Below are 13,123 nucleotides of genomic sequence, written 5' to 3'. Positions count from 1 at the left end.
ATCTCTCTCCTCCAGATTCAGTGGGCATTAAGAGGGACTGCCTTCCAGGGAATCTCTCTCCTCCAGATTCAGTGGGCATTAAGAGGGACTGCCTTCCTGGGAATCTCATTCATTCTACAGTAATAATGTGATAGCAGAGATTAGCATGTAATCCAGTTAGGATCCCAAGTACTTAATCCACGTCATATTAATGTATTAATGTGGAATAGAAATAGATTATACCGTTGGGTGACGTGTCAGAGAATGAATCATTTATCTTGAGTGTCTTAAACAGGACATAAATACTGATAATAACATAATAACAACCCAGTCATAACCAGCCATATATTCATACAGTATATCTGTGATATGAAAGCTATTCAGTTGACTGTTGTGATGATGGGGTCCTGATATCTAGTAGGTCGGGTTGCAACCTCCTCTTCTGATACCTAGAGGCTGTTGGTCGTTGGTGCTGATCAGAGGATGTCCTCCCCTCACCCAGACAGGACTCCATTCAACACAGTTAAAAAGGCTTCTCCGCCACCACTAAAGTACTGCCAAAGCAATGATGTTGAACAATTCCACAGGATATGGAATAGGCCTGAAACATAAGACATCTCCCTCCCTCTCTGTAATGCAAGCAGACGTGCTGCCTCTTCCCCAGTGGGTCATTTGTTTAGCAGTGGTAGAGATAAAGGCAGAGCCTCCCATTCCTACTCCCCAGTGGCTAGGGATTCTCCTGGCCACAATGGCCCAATGGCCCTCTCTCTCTCTGGGCTTTGTCTGCACCACGCATGGCCTGCTGGCCCTCATATTCTCCACCTGGCGATGGACGACACCACTGAACATACACGGATGGGGGGGGAGAAGGGACGTAATCCGACCCCCACCCGATCAGGCCGGTTAGATAACCCCACCTGCTGGATCTGGGCGCCGCCTCGTGTGGAAGGCTCCTTTTAGCCTTTATTCCTCTCTTTTATTTTCTGTTCTTTTCTCCGTCTCTCTTTCGACCCTCGTGTGGCACAATGGGTCCCAGTCAAAGTGTTGAAGGGGAGGCTTTGATAGTCTTCTGGGCCTTTCAGATTCACACAACTACAGTAACTAAGGACTAACTAAGGACACCAGGCAAAAAGGCAGCAGGAAGGGACTCTAGAACAGAGAACAGAGAGAGAGAGAGGGGAGGGGAAGAGAGAGAGGGGGAGAGAGGGGGAGAGAGAGGGAGGGGGGAGAGAGAGGGGGAGAGAGATGGGGAGAGAGAGGGGGGGGAGAGAGGGGGAGAGAGCGAGGTGGAGAGAGCGAGGGGGAGAGAGAGGGAGAAAGAGAGAGTGAGAGTGGGAGGGAGAGAGAGGGGGAGAGAGAGGGAGAAAGAGAGAGTGAGAGTGGGAGGGAGAGAGAGGGGGAGAGAGAGGGAGAAAGAGAGAGTGAGAGTGGGAGGGAGAGAGAGGGGGAGAGAGAGGGAGAAAGAGAGAGTGAGAGGGGGGGAGAGAGAGGGGAGAGAGAGAGACAGGGGGAGAGTGAGGCTCTTCAGAAGCTTTGAAACTAAAAGCATTGGAGCTGGATCAGTTTTGAAAGAGGCTTTATGTTGGGAAACAAGATCTCTCTCGATATAGAAACCAAAGCTCAGCAGCAGAGAGTCAGAGGGAAACGTAGCACAGGGAATTAACTTTGCCTTGCTTGGGGAAGAACAATCGATTTCCGTGCCAAAGTTGTTCTTTGGCACGATATGTCCCCCCAACATACATCACAGACATTCTCTAAAGTGACTTGAAATAAAGACGGTATTATGTTCCTGTCTGCTCTACGAGATTGTCTGTTGTCAACAGCAATAACAGCTCTCTGATGTGTTGTGTTATGAAATGACCCCTAGAATGTGTTGCGTTATGAAATGACCCCTAGAATGTGTTGGGTTATGAAATGACCCCCAGAATGTGTTGTGTTATGAAATGACCCCTAGAATGTGTTGTGTTATGAAATTACCCCCAGAATGTATTGTATTATGAAATGACCCCTAGAATGTGTTGTGTTATGAAATGACCCCTAGAATGTATTGTATTATGAAATGACCCCTAGAATGTGTTGTGTTATGAAATGACCCCTAGAATGTGTTGTGTTATGAAATGACCCCTAGAATGTGTTGTGTTATGAAATGACCCCTAGAATGTGTTGTGTTATGAAATGACCCCTAGAATGTGTTGTGTTATGAAATGACCCCTAGAATGTGTTGTGTTATGAAATGACCCCTAGAATATATTGTATTATGAAATGACCCCTAGAATGTATTGTATTATGAAATGATCCCTAGAATGTGTTGTGTTATGAATTGACCCCCAGAATGTGTTGTGTTATGAATTGACCCCCAGAATGTGTTGTGTTATGAAATTACCCCTAGAATGCGTTGTGTTATGAATTGACCCCCAGAATGTGTTGTGCCACTTCCCTCTCTCAGCCAATTATCTTCCACTTCCGTTTATGACCTCTGAACTTTACAAAACAAGTGATATATTATTAAAGGTGCCATGGGCATATTAACCAGGTGTTTTCTGTAGAACTCTGACAAGTCTGACAAAACGGCTGTCCCACACGCTGACACAAGCCCTTATTCATTTGTGTGGGTGTATGCATGCCCTGGGAAGCATTTTGGGCAGGTGTCAGAACAGGGTGTTGGTGGGTTATGACAGCCAGGAGGCTGCTTTTAGGTGTTGTGTTGGAACGTGCCCCTGTGTGTGTGTGTGTGTGTGTATGTGTGTGTGTGTGTGTGTGTGTGTGTGATAGTAGAGCAGATGTGAGGATATGACCTAGAGCCTCCTGTCATTCCTCCAAGTCTGGGTGAGGCCACTTTCTGCTTTTGGCTGAGTACACACATCTAGGACAGACACACACACCACCCCCTACAGCTGCCTAAACATATCCCCTCTCCTCTCCTCCCTTCCCTTCTTCTCTCCGCTTCCAGATCAGGGTGGATGGGCCTTCCCACGGTGCATTGCAGTACGAGGTGATCCAGGCGGTGGAGCGAGGGCCAATCCAACGGGACATGGCCTTCTCCCCCGACCACCACTTCCTATATGCCATGTCAGAGACACAGGTATGTCACGTGACCCCTCACCCCACACACACCCTCACATACCCACACACCATTTACTAGTGGTTAAGACAGTGGGGCTGTTTCCCATTTACTAGTAGTTAACACCCTGTCTGTTCACAGTGGGGCTGTTTCCCATTTACTAGTAGTTAACACCCTGTCTGTTCACAGTGGGGCTGTTTACCATTTACTAGTGGTTAACACCCTGTCTGTTCACAGTGGGGCTGTTTACCATTTACTAGTGGTTAACACCCTGTCTGTTCACAGTGGGGCTGTTTACCATTTACTAGTGGTTAACACCCTGTCTGTTCACAGTGGGGATGTTTACCATTTACTAGTAGTTAACACCCTGTCTGTTCACAGTGGGGATGTTTCCCATTTACTAGTGGTTAACACCTGTTCACAGTGGGGATGTTTCCCATTTACTAGTGGTTAACACCCTGTCTGTTCACAGTGGGGATGTTTACCATTTACTAGTGGTTAACACCCTGTCTGTTCACAGTGGGGCTGTTTACCATTTACTAGTGGTTAACACCCTGTCTGTTCACAGTGGGGCTGTTTACCATTTACTAGTGGTTAACACCCTGTCTGTTCACAGTGGGGCTGTTTCCCATTTACTAGTGGTTAACACCCTGTCTGTTCACAGTGGGGCTGTTTCCCATTTACTAGTGGTTAACACCCTGTCTGTTCACAGTGGGGCTGTTTACCATTTACTAGTGGTTAACACCCTGTCTGTTCACAGTGGGGCTGTTTACCATTTACTAGTGGTTAACACCCTGTCTGTTCACAGTGGGGATGTTTACCATTTACTAGTGGTTAACACCCTGTCTGTTCACAGTGGGGATGTTTACCATTTACTAGTAGTTAACACCCTGTCTGTTCACAGTGGGGATGTTTCCCATTTACTAGTGGTTAACACCCTGTCTGTTCACAGTGGGGATGTTTACCATTTACTAGTGGTTAACACCTGTTCACAGTGGGGCTGTTTAACATTTACTAGTGGTTAACACCCTGTCTGTTCACAGTGGGGATGTTTCCCATTTACTCATAGTTAACACCCTGTCTGTTCACAGTGGGGCTGTTTCCCATTTACTAGTGGTTAACACCCTGTCTGTTCACAGTGGGGCTGTATTACCATTTACTAGTGGTTAACACCCTGTCTGTTCACAGTGGGGCTGTTTACCATTTACTAGTGGTTAACACCCTGTCTGTTCACAGTGGGGATGTTTACCATTTACTAGTGGTTAACACCCTGTCTGTTCACAGTGGGGCTGTTTACCATTTACTAGTGGTTAACACCCTGTCTGTTCACAGTGGGGCTGTTTACCATTTACTAGTGGTTAACACCCTGTCTGTTCACAGTGGGGCTGTTTACCATTTACTAGTGGTTAACACCCTGTCTGTTCACAGTGGGGCTGTATTACCATTTACTAGTGGTTAACACCCTGTCTGTTCACAGTGGGGATGTTTACCATTTACTAGTGGTTAACACCCTGTCTGTTCACAGTGGGGCTGTATTACCATTTACTAGTGGTTAACACCCTGTCTGTTCACAGTGGGGCTGTTTCCCATTTACTAGTGGTTAACACCTGTTCACAGTGGGGCTGTTTACCATTTACTAGTGGTTAACACCCTGTCTGTTCACAGTGGGGATGTTTACCATTTACTAGTGGTTAACACCCTGTCTGTTCACAGTGGGGATGTTTACCATTTACTAGTGGTTAACACCCTGTCTGTTCACAGTGGGGATGTTTCCCATTTACTAGTGGTTAACACCCTGTCTGTTCACAGTGGGGATGTTTACCATTTACTAGTGGTTAACACCCTGTCTGTTCACAGTGGGGCTGGATCCCTGTGTGATTCCTGCTGCCTGTGTCTGGTGGGTTGTGGAGAGGGGAGAGAGGGACGTTGTTTATCCAAGCAGATGGAGAGAGTGTATATAAGTGGAAAAGAAAAGAGGTGGTGAATGTTGTGAGAAAAGACGATTAACAGAGTGGTGTCCGTCCATTAGATGCAAGTAAAGATTAACACACACACACACACACACACACACACACACACACACACACACACACACACACACACACACACACACACACACACACACACACACACACACACACACACACACACACACACACACACACACACACACACACACACACCTCATTACTATATTTGTCTAAACACAGTGCATCTGTCTCATCAGTAGCGTGATGTCAAACAGAAACACTGACCCTACCTTGCACTCTCATTACGTAATACTCAGCCCAGTCTCTCTGCCGTCCCAAATGGCACCCTATTCTCTGTATAGTGCACTACTTTTGCCTAGGGCCCATAGGGAATACGGTGCCATTTGGGACACATCCCATTGCTCACTACACTGTTAATAGTCTGACTGTAGGAGGGAAAGACCAAGGGGTTTCTACTGGAAGTCTTCATCTTAGTTCACATCACAGTGGGTCAAAGACAATTACTGTGTTTTCACCAACTTGCCTGGCCCCTGCACACACACACACACACTCTCTCTCACGTGCACACGGGGTCACACACACATTACACACATGCGTGCAAACTCGTGCGCACACACACACACACACACACACACACACACACACACACACACACACACACACACACACACACACACACACACACACACGGTAGCCTAGTGTTGGGCCAGTAACTGAAAGGTCGCTAGTATAATCCCCGAGCTCAGTAGGTGAAAAACCTGCCGATCTGCCCTTGAGCAAGGCACTTAACCCTAATTGCTCAATAATAATTATCAATAATGACTAAATTATGTATACATTTCAATCAGGACTGACTAATCAGAATACTATTATGTTGCTGTATAGATTTCTGAATTATATTTTAATCCTAGTACTGAATATAATGTGTGTAATTATAATCAAGAATTAGAACAAAGACTGTCTGTTCCTTGGTTGAAATCATTTTATGCAAATAAGTATCTTACAAATCCTTAGAAATGGGCGGAGTGTATTAATTGAATTGGGTAATAAACATATAGGAATTTAATTCCTCTAACAGTGACCTTTGACCTTCTGGTGCCCTTTAACCTTCTGGGTCATACTTCTCTCTCTAGCCTGTCTAGTCCTTCTGGTGCCCTTTAACCTTCTGGGTCATTCTTCTCTCTCTCTAGCCAGTCTAGTCCTTCTGGTGCCCTTTAACCTTCTGGGTCATTCTTCTCTCTCTAGCCTGTCTATTCCTTCTGGTGCCCTTTAACCTTCTGGGTCATTCTTCTCTCTCTCTAGCCTGTCTAGTCCTTCTGGTGCCCTTTGACCTTCAGAGTCATCATAGACAGGGGTTGAGAGTATTCAGATGTGTTGGTGTGTAGCCAGTGGAGGCCATGGTTATTCTATTTGTGTTGATGGGTTGTTTATGGTGTGGTAGCAGCAGCACTATATACATCTCAGAGTACACTGGCCTCAGAGAGATCTGACCTGGGATCTGACCTCTGAGAGAGATCTGACCTGGGATCTGACCTCTGAGAGAGATCTGACCAGAGCACACTGCCCGCTGAGAGAGATCTGACCTGGGATCTGACCTCTGAGAGAAATCTGACTAGAGCACACTGCCCGCTGAGAGAGATCTGACCAGAGCACACTGCCCTCTGAGAGAGATCTGACCAGAGCACACTGCCCTCTGAGAGAGATCTGACCAGAGCACACTGCCCTCTGAGAGACATCTGACCTGGGATCTGACCTCTGAGAGAGATCTGACCTGGGATCTGACCTCTGAGAAAGATCTGACCTGGGATCTGACCTCTGAGTGAGATCTGACCAGAGCACACTGCCCTCTGAGAGAGATCTGACCTGGGATCTGACCTCTGAGAAAGATCTGACCTGGGATCTGACCTCTGAGAAAGATCTGACCTGGGATCTGACCTCTGAGAGATCTGACCTGGGATCTGAACTCAGAGAGATTTGACCTGGGATCTGACCTCTGAGAGAGATCTGACCTGGGATCTGACCTCTGAGAAAGATCTGACCAGAGCACACTGCCCTCTGAGAGAGATCTGACCTGGGATCTGCCCTCTGAGAGAGATCTGACCAGAGCACACTGCCCTCTGAGAGAGATCTGACCAGAGCACACTGCCCTCTGAGAGAGATCTGACCTGGGATCTGACCTCTGAGAGAGATCTGACCAGAGCACACTGCCCTCTGAGAGAGATCTGACCAGAGCACACTGCCCTCTGAGAGAGATCTGACCAGAGCACACTGCCCTCTGAGAGAGATCTGACCAGAGCACACTGCCCTCTGAGAGAGATCTGACCAGAGCACACTGCCCTCTGAGAGAGATCTGACCTGGGATCTGACCTCTGAGAGAGATCTGACCAGAGCACACTGCCCTCTGAGAGAGATCTGACCAGAGCACACTGCCCTCTGAGATTAGAGAGAGAGGAATATAGAGAGAGTAGAGATAGAGGGGAATAGAGAGAGAGTAGAGAGAGAGGAATAGAGAGCGGAGAGAGGGGAATAGAGAGAGAGAATTGAGAGAGAGGAATAGAGAGAGAGAGGAATAGAAAGAGAGGGGAATAGAGAGAGTAGAGAGAGAGGGGAATAGAGAGATAGAGTAGAGAGAGGAGAATAGAGAGAGAGAGGAATAGAGAGAGGAATAGAAAGAGAGGGGAGAGATGGGAATAGAGAGAGAGTAGAGAGAGAGGAATAGAGAGTAGAGAGAGGGGAATAGAGAGAGGAATAGATAGAGAGGAATAGAGAGAGAGGGGAATAGAGAGAGTAGAGAGAGGGGGGAATAGAGAGATAGAGTAGAGAGAGAAGAATAGATAGAGAGGAATAGAGAGAGGAATAGAAAGAGAGGGGAGAGATGGGATTAGAGAGAGAGTAGAGAGAGGAATAGAGAGTAGAGAGAGGGGAATAGAGAGAGGAATAGAGAGAGGAATAGATAGAGATGAATAGAGAGAGAGGGGAATAAAGAGAGAGAGTACAGAGATAGGAGAATAGAGATAGAGAGTAGAGAGAGAGGAATAGAGAGAGAGGAATAGAGCGAGAGGGAGAGAGAGAGAGAGGAAGAGAGAGAGAGGAAGAGAGAGAGGGGAATAGAGAGAGAGGAAAGAGACATAGATACTGTGAAAGAGAGAGAGACAGAGAGACAGAGACAGAGAGACTGTGAAAGAGAGAGAGACAGAGAGACAGAGAGAGACAGAGACAGAGAGACTGTAAAAGAGAGAGACAGAGAGACAGAGAGAGACAGAGACAGAGAGACTGTAAAAGAGAGAGACAGAGAGAGAGAGACAAAGAGACTGAGAAAGAGACAGAGAGAGAGAGACAGACAGACAGAGACAGACAGTGAGACAGAGAGAGCTGTGTGTTTGTGACACCACGGCCCCTCTCACCTCTCCAGGTCACATATATTTATTTTACCTTTATTTTACTAGGCAAGTCAGTTAAGGACAAATTCTTATTTTCCCTCTATTCCCCTCTCTCTATTCCTCTCTCTCTATTCCTCTCTCTACTCTCTCTCTATTCCTCTCTCTCTACTCTCTCTCTATTCCTCTCTCTCTACTATCTCTTTATTCATCTCTCCCTATTCCCCTCTCTCTATTCCCTTCTCTCTATTCCCCTCTCTCTATTCCCCTCTCTCTATTCCTCTCTCTCTATTCCCCTATCTCTCTATTCCTCTCTCTTTCTTCCTCTCTCTCTATTCCCCTCTCTTTATTCATCTCTCCCTATTCCCCTCTCTCTCTATTCCTCTCTCTCTATTCCCCCCTCTCTCTATTCCTCTCTCTCTCTTCCTCTCTCTCTATTCCTCTCTCTCTCCATTCCTCTCTCTCTTCCTCTCTCCCTATTACCCTCTCTCTCTATTCCCCTCTCTCTCTACTCCTCTCTCTCTCTTCCTCTCTCTCTATTCCCCTCTCTCTCTATTCCTGTAACGACGTTCTTCGTTTGTCGAAAGAGAGTCGGACCGAAATGCAGCGTGTTTGTTACTCATGTTTATTAGTGAAAACAAATAACGAAACTATACATGAAATAACGAATAAATACAAAACAACAAAACGGAACGTGAAACCTATTACAGCCTGACTGGTGAAACTAACACAGAGACAGGAACAATCACCCACGAAATACAAAGCGAAACCCAGGCTACCTAAATACGGTTCCCAATCAGAGACAACAAGAATCACCTGACTCTGATTGAGAACCGCCTCAGGCAGCCAAACCTATGTAACACACACCCCTAATCAGCTACAATCCCAATAACTAAAAAACCCCACTAAGAATACAACAAACAATAAACCCATGTCACACCCTGGCCTGACTAACTAATTAACTAAAACACAAAATACTAAGACCAAGGCGTGACAGAACCCCCCTCTAAGGTGCGGACTCCCGAACGCACCTCAAAACCATAGGGAGGGTCCGGGTGGGCGTCTGTCCATGGTGGCGGTTCCGGCTCCGGACGTGGACCCCACTTCATAAATGTCATTGTTCCTCCCCTTCGCGTCCTGGGATGATCCACCCTCGCCGCCGACCATGGCCGAATAGTCCTCACCCAGAACCCTACATAACAGAGGAGCAGCTCATGACTGAGGGGCAGCTCGGGACTGAGGCAGCTCGGGACTGAGGAGCAGCTTGGGACTGAGGGACAGCTTGGGACTGAGGAGCAGCTCGGGACTGAGGGACAGCTCGGGACTGAGGGACAGCTCGGGACTGAGGGGCAGCTCGGGACTGAGGGGCAGCTCGGGACTGAGGGGCAGCCCAGTACTGAGAATAAGCCCAGTACTGAGAAGAAGCCCAGTACCGAGAAGAAGCCCAGTACCGAGATGAATCCCAGCCAGGCAGTTGAACCCGGCAGATCCTGGTTGACTGGCGGATCCTGGCTGACTGGCAGATCCTGGCCGACTGGCAGATCCTGGCTGACTAGCAGATCTGGCAGATCCTGGCTGACTGGCGGATCTGGAAGAGTCTGGTTGACTGGCAGATCTGGAAGAGTCTGGTTGATTGGCAGATCTGGAAGAGTCTGGTTGACTGGCAGATCTGGAAGAGTCTGGTTGACTGGCAGATCTGGAAGAGTCTGGTTGACTGGCAGATCTGGAAGAGTCTGGTTGACTGGCAGATCTGGAAGAGTCTGGTTGACTGGCAGATCTGGAAGAGTCTGGTTGACTGGCAGATCTAGAAGAGTCTGGCTGACTGGCAGATCTGGAAGAGTCTGGTTGACTGGCAGATCTAGAAGAGTCGGGCTGACTGGCAGATCTGGAAGAGTCTGGTTGACTGGCAGATCTGGAAGAGTCTGGTTGACTGGCAGATCTGGAAGAGTCTGGTTGACTGGCAGATCTGGAAGAGTCTGGTTGACTGGCAGATCTGGAAGAGTCTGGTTGACTGGCAGATCTGGAAGAGTCTGGCTGTCTGGCGGATCTGGAAGAGTCTGGCTGACTGGCAGATCTGGAAGAGTCTGGCTGACTGGCAGATCCTGGCAGACTGACGGCTCTGGCTGCTTCATGCTGACTGGCGGCTCTGGCTGCTCCATGCAGACTGGCAGCTCTGGCTGCTCCATGTAGACTGGCAGCTCCTTGCAGACTGGCAGCTCTAGCTGCTCCATGCAGACTGGCAGCTCTGGCTGCTTCATGCAGACTGGCAGCTCCTTGCAGACTGGCAGCTCTAGCTGCTCCATGCAGACTGGCAGCTCCTTGCAGACTGGCAGCTCCATGCAGACTGGCAACTCCATGCAGACTGGCAACTCCATGCAGACTGGCAACTCCATGCAGACTGGCAACTCTGGCTGCTCCAAGCAGACTGACAGCTCTGGCTGCCCCATGCAGACTGGCAGCTCTAGCTGCTACATGCAGACTGGCAGCTCTAGCTGCTCCATGCAGACTGACAGCTCTGGCTGCCCCATGCAGACTGGCAGCTCTGGCTTCCCCATGCAGACTGGCAGCTCTGGCTGCTCTATGCAGACTGACAGCTCTGGCTGCTCCATACAAACTGGCAGCTCTAGCTGCTCCATGTAGACTGACAGCTCTGGCTGCTCTAAGCAGACTGACAGCTCTGGCTGCCTCATGCAGACTGGCAGCTCTGGCTGCTCTATGCAGACTGACAGCTCTGGCTGCTCCATGCAAACTGGCAGCTCTAGCTGCTCCATGTTGACTGACAGCTCTGGCTGCTGTATGCAGACTGACAGCTCTGGCTGCTCCATGCAAACTGGCAGCTCTGGCTGCTCCATGCAAACTGGCAGCTCTAGCTGCTCCATACAGGCAGGAGGCTCCGGCAGCGCTGTAGAGGAGGAAGGCTCTAGAACCGCTGAACAGGCGGGAGACTCCGACAGCGCAGGAGAGGGAGAAAGCGCTGGCTGTGCTGAACAGGCGAGGCGCACTGAAGGCCTGATGCGTGGTGCTGGCACTGGTGGTATTTGCTATCGGAGGGCTGGGGTGTGGAGGACTGGATAGAGGACAGGCACAGGAAGCCTGGTGCGGTGAGCTACCATCGGAGGACTGGTGTGTGAAGGTGGCACAGGATGGACTGGACCGTGAAGGTGTACTGGAGAGCCTGAGTGCAGAACTGGCACAGGACGTGCAAGGCTAGGTAGGTACACAGGAGGCCTAGTGCGTGAGGCTGGCACATTTTTCACCAGCCGACTAACACGCACCTCAGGACTAGTATGGAGCGCTGACCCAGGTGCCATTAAATCCCCGACACGCTCCGTCGGACGAATATTATACCTAAAGCACCAAACTAGCAACTCCCTCATTAAACTCTCCTCCAATTTTCCCATTAACTCCTTCACAGTCTCTGCTTCGCTCACCTCCAACACTGATTCTGGTCTCCTCCTTGGCTCTTCACGATAAACTGGGAGAGTTGGCTCAGGTCTGTCTCCTGACTCAGCCACTCCCCCTCTGAGCCCCCCCCCCCCCCAAGAAATTTTTGGGGCTTCGCTCTGCGCCGCCGTGTCTTTTTTCTCGACTCCATTCTCCTATAGCCCTCTTCGCACTGCTCCAGCGAATCCCAGGCGGGCTCCGGCACTCTCTCTGGGTCGGCCGCCCACCTGTCTATTTCTTCCCACGTCGTAATATCCATACTGTACTCCATTCTGGGCTGCTCCTGTTTCCATCCACGTCGCCGTGCTGCCTCCTCATACCAGCGCCTCTCCGCTTCAGCCGCTTCTAGTTCCTCCTTAGGGCGGCGATATTCACCAGGCTGAGCCCAGGGTCCTTTTCCTTCCAGCTCCTGTTTCCTCTTCGCCTGCTGCACCTTTGGGCGGCTACACTCCCCCTGGTTTAGCTCCTCTCCCGTCACTCCCATGTCCAGAAATCCTTAGCCCCTCTTTGGGCTCCTCTCCCTGCTGCACCTTTGGGCACTCCCCTGGTTTAGATTTCCTCCCTCCCATGTCCAGAAATCCTTAATACGCGGCTCCTCTTTGGGCTGCTCCTCTTTGGGCTGCTCCTGCCTGTTGACACGCTGCTCGGTCCGTGTGTGGTGGGTGATTCTGTAACGACGTTCTTCATTTGTCGAAAGAGAGTCGGACCGAAATGCAGCGTGTTTGTTACTCATGTTTATTAGTGAAAACAAATAACGAAACTATACATGAAATAACGAATAAATACAAAACAACAAAACGGAACGTGAAACCTATTACAGCCTATCTGGTGAAATCACCCACGAAATACAAAGCGAAACCCAGGCTACCTAAATACGGTTCCCAATCAGAGACAACAAGAATCACCTGACTCTGATTGAGAACCGCCTCAGGCAGCCAAACCTATGTAACACACACCCCTAATCAGCCACAATCCCAATAACTAAAAAACCCCACTAAGAATACAACAAACAATAAACCCATGTCACACCCTGGCCTGACTAACTAATTAACTAAAACACAAAATACTAAGACCAAGGCGTGACAATTCCTCTCTCTCTCTTCCTCTCTCTCTATTCCCCTCTCTCTCTATTCCTCTCTCTCTATTCCCCTCTCTCTATTCCCCTCTCTTTATTCATCTCTCCCTATTCCCCTCTCTCTATTCCTCTCTCTCTTCCTCTCTCTCTATTCCCCTCTCTCTATTCCTCTCTCTCTCTTCCTCTCTCCCTATTC

The 13,123-nt window shown here is 49.0% G+C and overlaps 1 protein-coding gene across 1 annotated transcript in view; it reads left to right on the top strand.

Annotated features, from left to right (window-relative positions):
* LOC135516589 (plexin-A4-like) overlaps positions 1 to 13,123 on the top strand; it is a 331,062-nt gene that overhangs the window by 265,202 nt on the left and 52,737 nt on the right. Inside the window, exon 4 of the mRNA XM_064940936.1 lies at positions 2,930 to 3,061. Within this exon, the coding sequence (XP_064797008.1) occupies positions 2,930 to 3,061 (132 nt within the window). The remainder of the gene's footprint in view (positions 1 to 2,929; positions 3,062 to 13,123) is intronic.

This window comes from Oncorhynchus masou, chromosome 27 (genome assembly GCF_036934945.1).
Source record: "Oncorhynchus masou masou isolate Uvic2021 chromosome 27, UVic_Omas_1.1, whole genome shotgun sequence".
Classification (NCBI taxonomy): Eukaryota; Metazoa; Chordata; class Actinopteri; order Salmoniformes; family Salmonidae; genus Oncorhynchus; species Oncorhynchus masou.
The sequence above is the reverse complement of the archived record's forward strand: the minus strand, read 5'-3'. Positions and strand labels throughout refer to the sequence as shown.